At 37.6% G+C, this 20,559-nt stretch overlaps 1 protein-coding gene across 3 annotated transcripts in view; it reads right to left on the bottom strand.

Moving 5' to 3' along the window:
- Positions 1-1,126: 1,126 nt before the first annotated feature.
- The window catches only part of ETV1 (ETS variant transcription factor 1), a 63,932-nt gene continuing 44,499 nt past the window's right edge, over positions 1,127-20,559 (bottom strand). For 2 of the 3 annotated variants that reach the window (XM_079300434.1, XM_079300435.1), the window contains 4 exons: positions 10,887-10,955; positions 7,682-7,851; positions 4,027-4,128; positions 1,127-1,486 (listed from right to left, as the gene is read on the bottom strand). In XM_079300434.1, coding sequence (XP_079156560.1) covers positions 1,265-1,486; positions 4,027-4,128; positions 7,682-7,851; positions 10,887-10,955 — 563 coding nt within the window. In that variant the 3' untranslated portion in view covers positions 1,127-1,264. Of the gene's footprint in view, positions 1,487-4,026; positions 4,129-7,681; positions 7,852-10,886; positions 10,958-13,318; positions 13,386-20,559 lie in introns of all 3 variants that reach the window. The other variant, XM_079300433.1, reaches the window with a different exon arrangement.

Raw genomic sequence — 20,559 nt, 5'->3', positions numbered from 1 at the left:
GCGCATAAAAGCTGCTTATAGCACAGCTATGGCGTAAGCTATTTTCTAAGCAATAAATGGTTCAAGTCATCTATTTTGTCCTGAAATGCTACCTGTAGTTACAGCATTGCTTATAAATGGTCATAGTAAATTCAGCATCAAAGAGAATATTACAGAAAAAGACAGCAGCAGAAGCATTAGCATTATCTAGTATTTATATATGTTATCAACATAACACAGCAGTAAAAGGTTTAAATGCATATTAATGGGTACCGTGTCTAAAAATTACTAAAGTACCTATTTAGTGTATTGGATATTTTTCTCAAGGAGTGCTTGCTGTGTCTAAACAGCATAATTAGATATGTGACTTAGTACAGTTAATTCCTATTGATTAAATAACTTATTTATGTACCAAAGGAAATGGAAGGATACAAAATGTTTTCTCCCTCCTGATCATGATGCTGTATTTAATGCTGACATGATCATCAGAAAGCCTATTCCATGTAATTACTACCCTCAAATGGATCTTGCAAAATCAACGCCACAGTACATGGGCCATATATGTATAGCAATGTGGCACTGGATACAGCATGCAGTTTGCAGCCTGAAGTCAGGGATTTCACTGCTTGGTCACTATACTTACGGTCGGTCTGTCATTAAATAAGATTTTTTTTTAATTTTTTTTTTAGGTCATAAACAAAACCAAACAAACAAGAAACAAAAAAAATCACCTTAGGAAAATTATCTGATTGTTCTCAGAGGCAAGGTACAAGTTCTGCCACTGGAAACTTCTAAATTAAATGCTGTGGTGTATGCTTTGCTTCTCTTTTATAACTGCAGAAAGGCAATTAAGAATGGCAAGAAACAAATGCCCTAGGCATGCTGTGCTGATATCATCATCAAAAGTGGTTATTTTGCACAATGAGAATTAACTGTACTATGGATACCCAGAGAAAATGTACAATATCTTATGCTGATATGAAACAAAACAGACATGATATAGTTTTTGTTTTGTACTTAAAACCTGCATGTTCCCTTCCCAAACTTAAGTAAAAAGCAAACCCACCCTTTTCCTCCTTTTACACAGAATAACATTTAGGTTCCAACCCTCCCCTTTCAAATAAAGTGCGCTGTCCATGGCAGACCATAGGAGTAATGCAACAGGAAAAGCCCCTTTTAGTGTACTATTTAAAAAACAAACTGAAGTCGATTCAGCTTTCCTCTGGGTCTTGGGAAAGAGGAGAAGCTTAAGGGAGGGAGAAACACCCCTTCAGTGTCACTGTTGTTAATAGACATAGCCTTCGTTGTAGGGGTGGGTGTTGCAGCAGCCTCCGTCCTGCATGTAGACCATGCTCTCATCAAAGTGGGACAGAGGCACAGTGTCCTCCTCATTGATGTGGCGCTCCATGTCAGTCTTCAGTAAGGGGCGCTGGTTGTCGGGAAAAGCCATGGAGAAAAGCGCTTCAGGGTCACAAACAAACTTGTAGACGTATCTTTCTCCAGCCACCTTAGGGCAACACAAGGGGAGACAAAAGGTGCAGCATTAAGGCCTCGTGTTTTGCAATTCCAAGTTCAACAGTCCTCTAAAGAACTCACCTTTGTTACACAATTAATAACATGACAGTAGAGCTGGTAAGGCAGTGACCTAGCAAAGACAAGTGGGACCTGCCAAAGCAGACTGTGCAGAATGCTCTTGATTTTGCCACATGTGACATCCTGTTGGAAGACGAACTAAGAATTCTAATTCTAAACATTTGTTTGCGATCGTTTCCTATACTTAACCGCAAATGGAACCGTTCTTATTGGAAAATGTAAACAAATTGTCACTACAGTGGCAAAATAAAATTACACACTCTGTGTGGAAAGTGGAAAAAAGAACCACATTGAACGACAGAGATCTGGATTTCACTTTACACAGATTGATTCATACTTATGTATAAAAGCACTTTAGTTATAGTGCATGCTGATTGCACAGGGGCAGCGTAAGCAAATACGTAGGCTAATATGTACTTAGCAATTGCTCATGCAAAGCTGGGATTTGCTTATGGAGGGGCAAAGATCCTAAAGTTTTCCCTTAATCAGAAACAGCCTTAAATGTCTATGCTTCAATTTCCTATAAGTTAGAGAATGATAAAAACAACACAGAATTGCTGTCTTATTACAAGCAACAAATGGAAGTCAATATAGTGTCTTCTTAAGTACTTTATTTTAAAAATTCTGCTTAAAAAAATGCATTAGATTGCATGCCCACAATTTATTAAAATGATTTTAAAATAAAAATCATATTGTCTGCTTCTTGCAACTCTAGCTACCATAGCAATGAAGTGAGTTAGTGAAGACAGATAAAGTATTGCAAACTTAACAGCTCTCTTCTGATAGGTGCAAAATAGCTTGAAGCACCTCTTTAGTTCATCAGTTTATTTCTTCTACAAATAGAATTTGGTAGAAACTGTATCTGCAGCAGAATTTTTAAAATAAAATAATGTCAGCAAGCTTGATAGGCTAGAGGTTGCATTCAGAAATCAGGCTTTTGCAAAACCTGCTATCATTGTTGATTTTTTTTAAAAAGGAGGGAAAATATGCATACAAACTTTGTCATAAAGAAACCTGTTTTGCATCTACAACCCTCATTAGTTTTTAATATACACGAACTGGCCAGATAGAGTGATCCCAGGACAAACCTGAAACATTACTATGTCAGAAAAAGAAGCATACAAGCTAGCTTTCAAAATGTGTGTTAAACATTTTCTTGTAGATAATAAAGTAGTAGTTTAGAATGTAGCAAGCTAGCTGTCAAAAGAACTTGTAAACTTTCCATGTTAAATGGATGCGTGGGTTGGGGCAGCTTTATCAGCCTTCTGGTATTTCTATCCCCACCTTTTCAACTTGCCTCACTCTGCTACCTTTTTTTTTTTTTTTTTTTTTGCCCGTGCTGCCTTTGAAGTGTGCTGGCAGCACAGTAGCCTGTGCTGCTGAGCTGTAACCTGCAACAAGGAACTCCTCTGCCTGAAGCACCAGTCAGCAAAACCAAGCTGCTGATGGCTCTGCTTCTCCCTGATCAGACCCAGATTCCAATCCACTTTGCAAAGACTCCGCACGGTTACATCAAACACAAAAATGACTGAGGTGCTGAGCTACTGAAGAACTTGCAAGCCAGTACAAGCCCAGATTGTTGTCCAAGTTGACTAGTGGTAGTGAAAAAGGAGTGCACTATAACAATCCCATAATCTAAGAAAGAGAACTTGTAAGATTTCACAAAACCTATTGGAAAAGTTGCCCAGTAAGTTGAGCTAAGAGCATTGTTTCCATTCATGGAATTGGCATATGACAAGTTTAAACACGTTATCACTGGTCACAAGACCAACGTGAAAAGACATGGAATAGGTTTTGCAGTCCAAGGTATTTATTATGATTTTGAATACCCCTAGCAATTTTGTAGATACAGCAGACTGGTCTCTCCTATTGATTTCTCAGTCAATCTGCAAGATTTAAAAAACAGCAAGCCACAGTAGGAGGATGGATTGAATACTGTCAGCAAGACTAGCCTGTAATATATAAATTATTGCTAAATATTTCTCCTAAATCAGTCTATTATAAATATTAAATTCCACTCAAAATCAGTATTACTACAACACCAGCAGTAAAAATATTAAAGTACTTGGTATGTTAATAGGCATAATTATTCTGCCCTATCTTGCACTTACTAAAGTACCCAAGCACTGGGCAGCTAATTTAGATCTGCAAATCATACTGTACTCTACCGATTGCCTGTCCCAGCTGCCAGGAAGCTCTTTTGGATATTTTTGAATATTATTTCTTTCCTTATAATCATGAAATGCATTGTGTGAACTAAAACCACAGATATTTTTTACATAGGAAAAAAATATCTTAATGTATATGCTGAACCTAGTAGGTCCAAAAGCTTAGAGTTTGCCTAAGCAGATGAAAAACTACCTGAGCCATGCAATTACAAGTACTCCTTGTAAACTGACCTATGGATTAACATGCAAGACTCTGGTGACATGTAATACAAAATTAGCTACTCACCTTTTGCATGATTCCCTTTTCATAATAATAGCGAAGAGATCGGCTAAGTTTGTCATAGTTCATAGCTGGCCTGTTTTTCTGAATCCCCCAGCGACGTGCCACCTGCCACAAAAATGGATTAGCAATGATTTGTTAAATGCATTTAACAAGCAGATCTTTTCATCAGATACTTTATTTGGGGATGGAGGAGGGAAAACCCTGCAGGTGCAACAAATAGGAAAAAAGTTGCCATGACTTGAACTTCCCAAATACTACTGTGAATTTTAATTGGATGTATATAATCATTAAACTTGAAACAGATTTATTGGACAATGTGGTGGAGGGTTAGGGTTTTTCTTTGCTTTTTTTCTTTGCTTTTTAATAAAGAAAACCAAAGAAAAAATAAAGCCATACAAAGAGATGACGGACAAAAGGTATTCCAAGTTCCACCAGAAAACTTTCACAAGCCCTTTCTTTAGTTTGATACTATGGATAATTGTACCGTGCCTGTCTTTTCCTTGCAGTCTGAAAAAAAAGTTATTTTAAACACAAATGCACATACATTTAGTTCATGAACTAATGCAGACTGCACTTGGAATGACAGCAATTTTGCAATTATTAGGAGATACAAGTCAAAAGACAACTCCCAGTCTTAAGCATTACTTCAGAAAAAAAAAATTATCTGAGGGGGCAGAATAGTTGTTTAGAAGAACTACATGGCAGTATGAAGAATGCAACAGAAATTTCATCGTTTCAGTCATATAATTCCCCTTAAAAACAACAATAAAAAGTGAATTGCAAGTAACTCATGAAGCTATTCCATAGAGAACAATATGCCTTCTTCTCTGACTTATGTTTTCTACTTGACTTTATGCTTCCTGTTTTATTGCTAAAGATAGTTTTGGACAAAGCAACCCTTTGTTTAAAGAACTTAACTTCTTATTCCTTGCCTGAAATTTAATCGGCTATTGGTGACATTTCAATTACTGTCTGTAAAAATGACTATAATATCACCAGAGGGAAAAAAAGGCAGAGCTGATGAACTCTTTAAAGCACATTTTATAAAAATGATTGAGAGGTGCATATACATACAGCTCTGGAAAGATGACAGAGTAGCCAAACAGCTATCTCTGCAGACTGCTCTGCAAAACTTCCCGTAGGTGTCTGGAGTTTTCTGATGCAAGCCATGACAACATGCAGCACTGAGCAAAATCCATGATTTCAGTACCCACCTGGACAATAATTTCTAAAACTTCTTTTGAACACATTATTTCCTTTCAGTGGCACAGCTTTTCAGGCTTATGTAAATTATCATGGCTTTGCTAACTTCAGCTACATTTTAGCTGTACTGAAACACACCTCCAATCATGTGAATTTATTCCAGCTGCAGATTTGGCCTAGATGTCTAACTTTGATTCACTTATTCATTTTTGTAACACATAACAACATCACTCCTTTTTTATTCCCTCCAAAATTTGTTTTTTTCTTTCTGAGTCCTAGAAGTCCCCAGCATAATCTAAGTCCTAAAAGTCTCCAACATAACATGCTTGCAAAATAAATAAATACACAGCAAAGAGAAACAACATGTAATGGTGAAGAATATGTTACATTGTGTGGTATTTTGACACTCCTAGACAAGCAATCAGGTCAATTCCCATCCCTGAACTGCATAGCATATGCTTAGTCCTGCTTTGTGAAAGGGATTCAGGCTTCTACCCTTCTGCCCTACCTTCCTGCTCAAGGTTGCTGTCTCTGTGACAAGCCTGCATAAATGGACCTACACCCAATTCTCAGGCTCCATAGTTCACAATTACTTTCTGAATGAACTGTGGCACTCCAGGAGCTGATACATATTCATTTTTGTTGTCACTCTTTCTATGAGGACATAAACCTCCAGTAAGAAATGGATGGAAAGGTCATGTCACTGACATCCTAACCTGCCACAGTAGAACCAACGAGCTCTTTGCTTTCCCTTTAATTTACATTTGGCAACCAACAGAACTGTCCAATTTCCCATAGGCTATTCTTATTTTAATTGACTCTTTCTGTCAGACTCATGACATTCATATGAAAACAAGTTAGACTCCTTTATACTCCTAGGAACACAGAGTGAGGCAAGCTTCAAGCCTCCTCCAGATCTTGGATGCAATACTGCTCAAAAACACAAAGCAACTTCTACATAGCCAGACATGCAGGTGATCTGTTTAAGTTAAATTCGAATATTTAGTTCTTCAGGGAATTACACAATAAGGAAACCTTAGGCGGTTGTTACTTTCCTTTTCTTAGCTAATAAAATCTATACAGTTTTTGCACCATCTGCTGGAAACCATTCCTCAATAAAACTCTACAATCTTGAAAAAAATTTGGCACACCTTAAGGACAAAACAAAAGTAAAAGAGTGAAAAATACAAGACTAGGGTAGGGGGCAAAATCATGTACATTATCCACCAAACCCAAACAAAAGACTTTCCAAAGATTTCGCTCTGCTCTGGGACAGTTACACAGCTAAGGAATCCATGTATCCTGCTAAGGCTGCAGACTTGCCAGCAAGTTTTGGTATCCTATTGATTAAGACTGTTGGCAGTTTAAATCCTCAGACACACAATGCCAGGATCTGCCATGGTGACTATCACTAGAGCAGGGGATGCTCAGACAAATGAAAGCCAGGATCTAAGTCCTTGCAACATCCTGCTCTTTAGGCAGAGCATGTCAAAAGGAAAGGGACATCAGTCCTGACACTATCCCCAGCTACTCCAGTACCTCCACAGAGCTGTTAGCAGAATACGTAAGTAACATGCAAGAAAGCTTTCAACTGCTAATGCCAGTAGATGGATGGCAAACAGCAGAAATAGCTGGTGAAATGCAGAAACAGCCATACACCCCCAAGTCTTCCCACTCAGCTCTAACTCAGAGGGGATCCTGACAGAAAATTTGCTGTGGTCTCCTCTATTAGAAGATCCTATTCAAGGGTCAAATATGTAAAGCAGAATGATACCCTTTTGCCAGCCCTAATTAAATCCTCCACATCAGTGAATTTTACAACAGAATTCACATACACCTGCTCTTCCAACAGTTTCCATGATAGTTTAGAATGCAGGCTAGGTTACATAACATTACGTAGTCCAAAGCAGTTTATGTAATAAAACATTAAATTTATTCCTGTTTATCACACAAGTGAACTAAGCCATGCTTCAGCAAACATTCATGAATATAAGCAATTTTATCTACCCCATGAGTCCTTCATGGTTCAGAAGAACCATGCATGTGCATGAGTGTTTGCAAGCCTAGGTACTAAGCCTGTACTAAACAATCTAATGATTAAATCTAATTAATCTAATATTTGCCTCTGAAAGACTAGAAAGGGACAAGTTTTCAAAGGATTTTGGAACACAGTTCCATAAAATGATTCTGAAGAATGTGGACCCCGCAATCAATCAGAACTATTTACTAACTCAAGTACCTGCAACTTTTTTATTATTTTGTAGGACTAGGAGTCAAATCTATGTTTCACCATACCTCTGTCCTAAATGAAGCATTCCCCTTGCCAATCCTTCATATCATCCTTCTAAAGCACTACTGAAACAAAATATTGGAGGAAACTAAGACCTAAATCCAAAGGGGCACAGTTGAATTTGCAGGATGGGGCAGTGGTGTGAGGGTGTGCTGTCTAACTCACCTCCTCTGGCTCAATCAGCTTGAACTCCATGCCTCGGCCAGTCCATGCTATGAAGTGAGAGTTGGATGGGTCGTCAAGCAGAGCTACCAAGAACTGCCAGAGCTGCAGTGAGCCTCGCCGCTGGTACGTGGGTCCCTCGCGGTACATGCCTGGCTCCTGCTTGACATCACCTGCACACAACAGCAACAACGTCACAGGAGCAGTGCCCTGGAGCACCACCACTCCCTTTGTCACACAAAGCAATCATTAGGGGTAACAAAACAGAGGGAAGAATCAGCCACCCGCAAATGCAACGTTCCCCTGTTTGCTGGGGACTTACAATAACATATTAATACACCAAAAAGCACTTAAAATCATTCATGATTTATGGGAGGCTAACAGAACCTCTCCCCGTGTAGTTTTGATAAATGCAAATCTCTTGCAAACCATTTTGCAGTATCTTCTCTAAAATAATATAAACTACTTTTGAAGGAACCCTGATAGAACTGTGTTTGTGTACTATACTTTGCACAGGCCCCAGTGTTGGTAAAGTAATTTAGGCTTCATAAAGCTGCAAAACCCTATTGAGTGAAACTTCTCTTGCATGCAAATGCTTCTAAGGAAAATTTGACAAAGTATTTGACTTGGACTTAAATGGCATGTGCTTTATGTATAGGTATGTAAATCCTGCAGATATGGGAGTTCCTCTGTGGCATATTGGACTTGCATATGAGTAAAAATTACTTTTACTCATATCTACATATTAAATTAGTATTCCCTCTGAAAAGCAGTAAGTTAATTTTTCTAAAATTTTAAGTCCAGAAAAACCTTAAAAAAGGTTTTAAAAAATGTCAATAACATTCTACTAGCTGTTTCACAAATTGCCAATGAGAAAACTATCCTGCTACATCCCTACTGTCTTTGTTGTTTTTAAATCAAATTTATACTGAACAACTCATGCAAACAACAACAGCTGAAAAGTCTGATGCTGAAGCAGACAGTATTTTCTTTTCCACACAAGGACTCAATCCTAAATATACTGGTAAAATTCCTCATTTCAATTATCAGAACAGCAAAAGCCTCCAATAAATAGTGTGACTTGTTTAATAAGGAAAATCAGGAGTTTAAATTCAACCACACATTAGGATGCTCTGACAGCCATTACAGAATGGCTCTGTGTAGTGAAAGGCAGAATAATAATATTAAAAATGGAGCACTTCCTTTTGTAATCAGGAGAGAAAATTGACTCAATAGCTGTGGAAAACAAATAAATCAACACAAGGCTTTTTGGTTTATGTGAGGTTCAAGTTCCAGTCCTGAAAGTCCTTCTTTTTCAAGGACAGTTCTTTTTGCTTGTAATGATAGCTGAGCAATGTGCAAATAGCAAGTGCAGCATTACACAGGATCAAATTCTTTCCTTGTGCTGATCTTTGATTTCAAATGAAGCAGCTGAGAATCTACTTCTGAACACCATGACTAGTCCTGGGCTTATCCAACTCTTGGTTTACTGGCCATAATGTGATGACACATCTACTATTCTTCCATTGTAACAAGCTGCAAGCATAAACACAACTATTTGCATGATGATATCAATCTTGTAGAGTACAAGGTGTTCTCTCAATGGGCAGTCATAGAAACTAGCAGCAGACTGCTTGCTTTTCAGGCACAAAAATACTTCACAATGTTTATTTCTTTTACTGCATTTGTATTTCTTTTTCATTTTCATTGCCTTTCCTGTATAAAACCCAAATTAACCAAAAGGTTTTCAAAGGAAGACATAGACAAATGCTACTGTTAATGAGTTTTAACTTCTTGTAGTACGGGGTCTGATCCCATTACCATAAATGTACATATAAATCTGGCACTGGTACTCAGATCAGCTCCACAATCATTTGTGATTTGGGGAACAAAAAAAAAATACCTGACATGGAGTGCTTTACAAAATAATTTAAAAAGCCCAAATGAGCTCACACTGCAAAGCCAAGATATAAAGTAGACTTTTGATACCTCAAAATCACTCTGTGACTGCATCAATACAGTGACAATGCAATACTGGATTGAGCAGTCTTCAGTTAAATATAATATTGTCTAAAATTCTTTATCTATTTCTTACCAGCACAAAAAATATATGTGATACTCTGAAGAATGTGCAATTCTCTGGGTTACTTTCATTTCAGAATCTCCAGCTTTTCAACAAATACAGCAAATGCTGCTAAACATGCAATAGTTTTATAATCAATGAGTCTCAGGACAAAACAAACAAAATAAAGTAGGAGTAAAACAACTATTCTCCAGCCCTACTTTTAGCTGTGGTCAGACATTTGTTTACAAGTTTATCAGGAAATATCTATTTATTTCAGCAAGAAAAATTAAAGCTGGACATACACACACTAACACAAAAGCTACACCAACAATACTACACTAGCATGCATACACTAACATAATGCTAATCTAGCAAATTTAAGTAACTGGTTTCTAAATTACTTCCCAAAGTTGCAGACTATCAGAGTCACTGGCAAGAAATAGTGTCCATCTACTTCGCTTATAATGAAATAAATCTGAAATCAACTGAGTTACACCAGGAAAATGATTTTACGTCAGAGTAACTGAGGATAATTTGGACCATTCATTTTAATTGACCTCAGAATTCCTCTTTAAAAAAAACTGCTGTAATTGGTAGTGTTGTGAACAGAGCATTGATTTGTTATCAATCCCACTGAAAAATAAACCACTAGTACATTCAACCTAGTGCAAATACATTGGCACAAACAAAAATGCCCTATATACTCACTTCCCACTATTCATCACTTTATAGACAGCAAGACAAGAGGCTTAATCCTCAGTAAAACCAAAGCTGCTGCATTCTCCACTGTTTTGTTAATTATAAGTACAGTTTTCATTAAATCTCAAACAACAAGCAGTATGTGATCATCAGTGCAATGGAAATCCTCTTATTACTTCTCAACAGTGCAGGAACTGAGCTCCTTGGCCACAAGTCTGGATGCAGCATCTTTTGCTGGCAAAAGTCGAATGACATCCTATTGAAGAGGAGACTTTGGTTTCAAGAGACAAAGGTCAGCTTTGGTTGGGTGCACCACAAATGGTGTGTTAAGGAATCCTAAATTGGAACGTTACTGGGCTTTTTTGATCAGCAACAGAGAAAAGTCCCTCATCTCTTTCTTTTTCATCTCCCTACACAGGAAAAAGAGAGATGTGTCATACATACCGTCAAACTTCTCTGGAACAACGCAAGTGTCATCATAAAACTGCCTAGGTCCCTTCTCATACATACAGCCTGTAAGTTAAAAAGAGACAGGTGTTTATACAAAAGATGCAAGGAGGAAAAAGAGATCACAGGCTTAATGCCAGAGGGAACACTAAGTTATACAGGAATCAGATTAATACCCCACATTCTTTACACACTGCCCAATCCCAACATTTTGGCCTAAGTACAAGGGTGTTTAATTAACATATGCATTCCCAAGAGACTGTTAATCTCCACCTGCTAAAACGAAAAAGCACCCATTTTTCTCTATGATTTATTACAAAATGTTTGCTCATTTCCTGTTTGAACTAGCATGGCTTTGACATTTAACCATTAGTTCCTGTAGGTCTTCTCCCTGCAAGACTAAAGAAATACCACTCAGTATTTCCTTCACACACCCACACAAGTCACCCTCACACATTGCTCTTGATATTCCTTCCAATTAAGATAATTTTATTTCATCACCAAAAGACACTGTTTATAACTCAGCAGCCTTTCTAGCACACCTTTCTGTACACATTCCTACTATTTCCTATTATGCTCATGTTTTGCTTAAGCAGAACTGTACTGCTAATCAGTATCAATCTCACCAGTGCTACTGAGTGAGACAAAACATCTCCTCCTCTCCTGCCACCCTCCGACCCTCCTTTTGACTGCCTAAGTATTACAGAAGGCTTTTTGCCTTAAGGTTACAGAGCTTGGTTGGGCTTGTTTCCCACTGTGAAGCTGAAGAGGAGACCCACCTCAAAATCCTTTTTCCCATTATACTGTTTCCCGGTTCCACAGGCCCATTCTACATTCATGTATTAAAAAAAAATTTGTTTCATGTGCCCAGATAACCAAACAATTCAAACTGCTTTGTGTGGCTGCTCTGTCCTGCCAGTTATTTACTGCTCTATGTGCCATAAAGTTATCTATTAACTTTGTTCCATATCTTTACTGAAAATATTGAATAGCAACACTCCTGATATAAATTCCTACAGAACTATAATCCATTCAGAGATGATTGCCAGGTGACAGCTGCTCTGAGATCTGTCAGTTGGCCAGGCCTTAATGTATTTAATGTGTACTCTATTGATATTGCTTTGTGCTAACTTCTTAATCAGAATGTAATGCAGAGGCAAATTGAATGCCATAAAAAGTCTAACTATATGATACAAGCATCTTTATCAATCAAACTTTTATCTTCAGCAAAGAACAGAATCAGATTTGACGTGACCTTTATTCTGTAAAATTATGGTGATTGATTTTCAAATACAGAAAACAAATATTTAGCAAACATCACTGCTTTTTTTACATCATTTATGAAAATTTTGCCACCTCCAGCTCCTTACAAGAGCATAACATGGCTAAGATGGATTTTCCCCTATATGTGCTGTGGTTAAAACTCAAGATCTTTTGCCCTTATCCCTGCATTTGTTTATTTTTATCCTGATGTCTCTCACATCCCTTATCAAGCTTCTATACTTAATATAATCTCATATAATAAGACTTAGAAATTTCCCTTTCCTGTTTCACCTTCCTTGTTAAACAGTACCTTTCTTTTTTTTCTGTCTTTATATCAACCCAGAAGCAAACAGGATTTTAGCTATAAGTGTTATCTTTTTGGTTCTGTCTTTACATTAGCAAATGAAGTCTTCCTGGAAGACTTTGATTCACACATCTATCTGGATTCTTATCAATCCCAAAACCAGATTCCATCACATTTCTGAAATTTGTCCACTGGAAGAAAAACAAATAAATCCTAAACAAACAAGCAGAAAATAACACATTCTTAAGGCAGATAAACTAAAACAGGACAGTGGAGGCTATAACCTCCCTGTCACTCATTTTAGTTCTGTTGGACTTCTTATTTTAGTACATATAAAGTGCTTTCAATCAGAATTATTAATTTTGACAACTGCTTAAGCTCTGTCCTACTGAAATCATTGGGAATTTTGGGACTACTCAATTTGAGCATAAAGTGCATCAAAATATTGCAAAAATAATAGCAAAAGGAAAAAGACAAAACCTTTACTGAATTTAAAGTATAAAATGGATTACTTAACACAGTAAACTGAGCCTGTCATGCTAACAGCCAGGAAAATATCACTTGAGAAGAATGGGTGAAACAGACAAATTTTTAAGTGTCTTTTCCTTTCAAGTGCAAGAGGCCTTGAAATGCAGAATGAGTTAGGTTCATAATATAATTGCTTCTATCCTGATCAACCCATGACATTAAAAGAAACTACAAAAAATTCAGTGTATCAGAAACTCAACACTAAAAGGTGAAAGAAGGATGATGCAAGTATTCCCAGCAGCAGAATTAAACCAGTGAACCCCAAATACCCTAGGCTTTTAAATTTTTTTACATTTCTGTCATATAAAAGTGATACATAATAGAAAACTTAACTTCTGTTCTGTTTGGGTGAGCCAGGAAGCCTTCTTGCCTCATGTAAATGGAATGGCAGCTAGGCACTTCTGAAAGGAGAAAATGACAATTCAAGTCAAAAGACTGTCTGGAATTAAAAGTGTGCAGGTTATCAATGGGACAGGCTGCAAGAAGCAGTGCAACAGAAAAGGATGCAAGTTACAGTGAGAGGGAACCTGTCAACACACAGTCAGCATTTCAGAGCAGAACACAGCACACATGGGCAAGGAGAAAAACATGATGTGAGGCTCACAGATCCTATCAAAGATAGGCACTTGAACTGCAAACGTTTTGTAATCAACTTTGCTAAAAGCTGACTCCCATGGCAGCTTTGGACCATTCACAAAAAAATCAGCACCAGTGACCATGAAGATTTTAAACCCTGTGCTTGTATAACTATCTTTGTGACTAACTCAACCCAAAGTTTTAACCAATTTTGCTGAGAAGGCTTTCAGTCACACCGGAGAATTATAAACTATACACATTATATACACAAGGAATGTCTAAGAGCATTTTGAGTAGGATGCTTTTTAGGCTCTGGTTAAGGACTTGAAGGGTTAATGAAATTTTCTGCAATGGCTAAGCATTTTATCTAGAAATGTAGGTCTATCTATATCACTGTCCACTTGTATGTGTTTAAAATAAAAATTACACTTTTTCAAAAAAAATACTGTGCATATTCTAAGTAATACTGATACTTATTTGATATTCTCCACCTCTACTCAAATCTGCAGGAAGAAAAAGAAAAGCCAAACAGAACTAATGAAAACCGTGTTCTTTAAATGTCTTTCTTTTCCTTCCCCATGTCTTGAACTGTCCCCAAGTAGTCACATCCTGTGCACAGGGACTTGCAAACAGAAACACACAGTAAATGTTTGCCCTTCTAGACCATGTTTAACCTACTTCTTGGATATCAAAAGTCTTGCTTAACAAAGTCTATTTGATCTTACGATGAACTCCTACCCTAAGCTATGCAATCTGTTACCAGTAACTTGTAACTCTTTAAGAGATGCAAACAGAGGTCGAAAGAGCAGACATTATTTTTCCAACACTGCCTACAGACTCTTTCAGCCTGTGATTCCAAATTTCACTGTTCACTGACTAGTGATGAGTATCAAAGATTTGGCAGGATAAGAAAATGAGGTTTTACACTGAGTTCACAAACAAGTGAAACACAGGGCAGTAATAATAAGTTTCCTCTAACAGTCCACGGTCCCTCTTGCACATCTGTGCCAAACTCTTCATTACCTCCTCTCTCAGTAAAATGCTCAGTGCCTGCTTCCTCAGGCCTAGAGAATCTCTAATGTCTCAGGCAGCTACTCTGAGCAACCACAGAAATCAGTGACTCAGTGATCACCAGAGTCAAGTATAGCTCTGCAGACTAAAGTCAAGGCTACAAGCAGTGCTTCACCTGCAAGGAATCATTCATGTTACTAAGTAGATTGAATTCTAAGGAGAATGGAAAAATCTACGTAAAAAAAGAGGAAGCTGTAGAACTGAAACAGATGCTATTTTCTATTTTAGGTAAAACTTCTCTACTATTGGCAGCAAAGCGCTTTTTGACTCATGAACTCCACTCTTGCAAAGTGATAGAGCAGAGTATACTGAATAAAGAATTATGCATGCATCCACAAACCTGTCTTCTTAGCCAAGTCAGGGTTTCATCTCCCATGCTCCTAAGTCAATTCTAATTAACATCTGGAGTATTTTTAAGGCAAGCATTGTTTGTACCAACATTACTTAATCTTCTGGTTAGCTTGTGCTTAAACAGTCCACAGAGGACCAAAAAAATACAGCAAGGAAGAGTTTATTTCTCGTAAAGTAACTAGAGTCTTGTTATCCTAAAGTGCTATCAGTTAATTTATGACTATCAGAGTGGGTCAGACTCTAATCAAATTGTAGAAACATTTCCAAAGTGATTATTCAATCAAATGACTAACATGGTTAATTAGGAGCCATAAACATTGCTCTGAAGTTCATCAAAGTAATGACTTGCCCAGAAAAATTACTGCTAATTAAATTGCCTGCTGCTTTCATTTCTACCTTATCTAATAAAAAGTCCAACCAATGAAATTTAGTATTGCAGTTTTAAATTGTACTAAATGCTTGACTAAGACCCAGAAGTATTTTTACATGCTAAGCGGAGCAACTTCAAAAGAAAACATTTTAGAGTAGAAATTACAGAGCAATTATATGTTTTCTTCTCCTTAAACCATTGTTTCAAGACAACAAATAAGAAGCAGACATGAAATACTTCCAGGGCAAGATCCAAGTGTTTGAAATGACTGATTTATCATCTTGCAAGTTTTAGTCTTTGAAGAAAAATTTGCCTGGATTTAGACACACAGCAAGCTTATTTCAGACTGTCAATGAAGTAATTCACATCATAAGGTTTCATCAGCTCAAGAACAGCAGAATCCCTTAAAAAAAAGCCTAGCTAAAAATATGGAAATGTAAAAAAATTGCTTATCTTTTATTATCAATTTGGAATACTTAGGGGTCACACTCATTGTTCTTATTAACAGAAACATAGCAGTCATCTTGAAACAATGGTTGTGTCTTATATAAGAGACCTTTAAACTATTCTTTTCCCAATAAGTACTGTTTTAAAAAGTACACATAATCTAGGCACTGCAAAAATGCCTTCTCATCCAGGACCATCACAGAGAAAAATAATGGCAATAAACTCTGCTGTACCTTCATCAAAATATATCCAAGCAGAAAAAGCCCAAACAGACTTTCTAAGGACAAGAAAAATCTGCTATTGAACTTAGAAGGCACAGATTTTAAGTTTCATTATCAAGTAAGATGCTTTAGTGATCCCTTGGTAATGAAGTTCATATTAATTATCATGTCAAAATTCAAGAGGTTAGGTTGTCTCAGCCCTGCATAACTCAGAGCAGGTAAAAAATCCTTAAATCCTCTTTTTGGATTGTTTTTCAGAGACAAGGAAGAGATTTCATTCCCACAATCCCATACTGCACAGAAAAAACCCAAAATGTCAGCCTGTGTCCCTGGCCAGAATGGACACAGGGAGACAGAGCTTCTGCAGGCAAAGGGATGAAATGACAAGATTAATATTCTATGGGATGAAGTGACTGACTTCTTCTGAATGAAGCAGAGCAAAGCAGGAACTGGAAACCTGAACCAGGATTTATTCTCCAGCCGCTCCTGTTTCTGACCTTACACATCCTCCTTAACTAAAGGGCAGGTTGTTATGTTACACTCTAACTCTGAATTACTTTTCAGTTCGCTTTATCAACATCAGCTGAAGATCTGGAGGCCCAGGGAACATCCCATGTGCTCATGACAAGCACAATGTTATGCAGAAGCAAGGCATTGTACATGTGCATAGGGAAAGATGTGGATATGGAGCCTTAGAAGGCACAGGCCATCTGAAAAAGGGTGGAAGAAGCAGGGAACTGCCTGCCTGGGGCCTCATCCTCCATGTGGCAGCTCAGGCACAAACTGCGGTGCACTGGCCTTAGTTGGGGAGCCTGTTAACAAGTCACTCAAGTTCACCAAACATTCAACTCATAGTGAAACATGCCTACTTCCCTATAGGTTTAAAACAAAGTGATGACAATACGACTGGAACCTCCTCACTGTTTTCCTGCCCACTTTTCAACTTATATTTTATTACTAAATAAGTCATTTTAAAAGCAGATTCCATAAGGAATTGTTCCAAAAAGGAGCTGTTCCCCAAAACTTTGAAGGGGCTTCACTGGCAATCCTGCAACTTCACTTATACCATGTCCTAAATTGTCCTTTTGGTCTGGAAAGTAATTATATGAATTTTGGCCCTATTTCAGTAATTCAGTTTGTGTGTCTATACAGAGAGACTTAAATGTGCCACTTTGTCTTGCCATAGGCAAGAAATGCAGCACATGCAGATTCTCTTCCTTTGTGCTACTGGGTGCAGAAGGGCATGCACAAGTCCCTCAGGTAGCTGGGACAAACCTGGTGTCACTCCCATGTGCCAGCCTGACCCTGACTCCCTGACACCAGCCATCCCTTCAGTGCCTTTAGAGATCCCTTGCACAGTACAAGCACTTCTCTGCTGCATGAGCAGGTGGTTAGTGTACTGGGAGAGATTTTTACCGAGTGCAGAGACAAAAGTAACCTTTTAAAAATAAAGTGTTCAAACTAGAACACATCATACTTTTGGCATTAAACTTAAAACGTCATAATATTACTGCAAATAACTTTTCTGTTCTTGGATTTCCAAGAGCACTGACAAACTGTTTACAAAGAGCACTTTATCCACCACTGAAACACGTTCAGCCTCCTGGTGGAAAGCAGCTGTTTACACCATGGAGAAGTTCTGACCAGCTCGAGAGTGAAGATAATAATGAAACCACCAGAAAACAGGACTTTTTTAGGTAAGAAAGGCAGTTATTCAAACAAGATAGCAACAAATTGCTCAGGTAGCACCAGGAGTCACTAAGAAAAATGTGTGATTTATGTTTTGCAGGGAGAAGTAACAAGTTACTCTTTTGGATTTTCTAACCTGCAGAAAACATTTAGATTCAAACTCCTATCTCTGCAAAAGGAAATATTTGGGTAGAAATATTGGAACTATTGTTTGAGCATATTTCATCACTCAAATGCTGGTGGATCAAGTTTTAGTTCAACTATCTTTAAAAGCTTTATCCCCTACAAGCTATGTAATGAACAGAGTCCTACAAATTGGTAAATTCCTGGCAGTACGGAAGTCATCACTATTTTTTTCAGTAGCAGATTCAGCATGAAAAAATGTAGGTGCACTGAAATTACATGAGTGAAAACAGAGTAAAATTCTCTAAAAATCAATTTTAAAACTAAGCTATCTTTCCCCAAATCATTAAGGAATTTAGAAACATTCAGAATGGAAGGTTTTATTCACTTTCTCTGTCACCAGCCTTCGTGCCAGCAATCTAGCAAAAAAAAGCAAACTTACAAGTATGTGCACTCATAGATACACATACACTTCCTTCTAAAAATAGCTAATTAAAATTGCTAAAGTCCAATTTCTTACACCTCACTTCACAAAAACATGTCAGAGAATTAGGTTTGGCCCCACCAGCTCATGTCAAAGTGGAAATATTATACACACATAGAAAAAAACCTTAAGCAAATATCTTCCTTTCCACAACTTTGGTTTTTAGATCTATGACAACATCCAATGCATTATGTGAGACCAGATGTCAACAGCCTGTCTAGGCGATGTGTAACTTTTTGTACAGCAGAACAGGAAAACAAAGGCTCATACATTCAGCTCTGAATTGAAATTCCACATGGAGCTGATCTTTTGAGCACACTTTAAAATCATGTATTTGCTTTTATTAACCTCAGTAACTGTAAAATGTACCTTAAACATTGCTCTCCTTTGACTTCAACAAAAGACAGCAGTATTTTCTGTCTCCCTCGCTCCTTTTGTTGGTAATCTTACTGAAAAAATGTCTGTGTTGCTTTTTCTCCCCCGCCCCATTCCCTGCCTGTAAAATCGAAGTTGGACAAACACTGCACGGCTGAAGTGACATATTTGAATGGAATTCAGACCAACCAGTTCCTGTTTATGTTTCTGATTTGAGAATGTAGCCTTCTCATTCACTATACATTAGAAACACACCAAGGCCATAAACGGTGTCAGGTTGCAGGCAGGCAGGGCCAAGCAGCATTAATCATTACTTTAAGGCAACTGGCAAAAGCAGCAGCTGAGGGAACACTACACCCTTCAGCTCTGCATAAATGGACATTCCAGGGTTTGGCGTGTGTGGGTTGGCTTTTTTTTTTTTTTTTCCTTCAGCATCCATTTTATGAATGAAACTTCAGGCTGCACAGAGTCCATTCATATAAAAGCTATGCTCACAGGGCTCAGTCTCTCGGGATCAATTGGTCTTGGGCAAGGCTGATGTGATTGGTTTAAGGCAGGCTTCAGCCTTCCATTACTGATTTAAAATGCAGCCTGTGTCCATTTGACCTGCCTTAATGCACAAAGAGTAAATCCAGACTGCGCTCTCAATCCTCAAATCAAATCATTAGCCAGTGCCACTTACTGTAACTGTAGATTTAGAGGATATTTATCCATTTCTTTGAAAAACAGAAACTGCAGGACAATTTTTCAGAACGTATTGTCTGCCCTGAAAACAAAAATACTTATATGGTCTCCTCCCTATATACTCACATTAACTTCAGGTTTTCCTTTGTTCACAAAGATAACATTGCAAAATGAAATAATTTCTAACTACAGATTTATTTCAGATAGAAATAGTGAAAAGAGGAAATCAGAAAAAGCTAGATTGACAACAAGTGAAAAGTTAAGTTTCTGCCTTTCACAACAATCTTCTGAAGTCCAGGTTTCACAAGTTTCCCTGTAAGACACTCTTTTTTGCTGCTGCCATACCGTCTGACAGCAGATTTGTGTTTTAAGAGCAAGTACAAAGTCCAGTGCAGCTTAACTATTGAACAAAATTCATACACATTCACTGAAGCAACACAGCAAAGACAAGTTCAGAAAACACAAGGATGAAATATTTCAAACCACAGGGAAAACTGCAAAACCAAAATAAAGGAGGGGACAGTTCTTAAACCTCCTAACTCAAGAGCAAAGCCCTGTCCCTTCTCCCCCCCTGCATTATGCCATCTGGATTTTCATTGAGAACTATTATACTCCTGTGTATAAGAATTTCTTTAAGGTCATAAGGAGACACAGTTTCGAGATGTGTGTACTGAAGCACCATATCCAGGAAAAGGATGGAGTCAGTTCTGTTTCACAGTACTGTTTTATAAAAATGCATTCCAAAATACTGAAAGGATTTGCATTGTGATAAAAAAAGGAAAAAAAAAAGAAAAAAGAAAAAGGAAACTTGGAGAGAATTTGAGGAAAAGACTAAACAGCTGCAAGACTTTAGAACCAAAATATACCATCTCAACGTGTCATGCTGACAGAGCATACACACAATCCATCCACAGTGATTTAGAGGTGGTGTATTAATAACAAGAAATTTTTACAAAGAGGTGTAGCTATGAACAAAGAAATGCAACCTATCAAAGAGAAGATTTAGGTTTATGATCAAGAAATATTTCTAAACTGTGAAGTCTATTTGTCGTGAAACAACCTCCCAGGGGAAAAATACTAGTAATAATACTTAACACTCACACAGAACTTTATATTTTCAGAGCATGGTACAAAAATTAGCCAATATAATCAAAACCAGTAGTGGATGCACCATGACTTGTGTC

This window comes from Erithacus rubecula, assembly GCF_903797595.1.
Source record: "Erithacus rubecula genome assembly, chromosome: 3".
NCBI classification, from domain to species: domain Eukaryota; kingdom Metazoa; phylum Chordata; class Aves; order Passeriformes; family Muscicapidae; genus Erithacus; species Erithacus rubecula.
The sequence above is the reverse complement of the archived record's forward strand: the minus strand, read 5'-3'. Positions and strand labels throughout refer to the sequence as shown.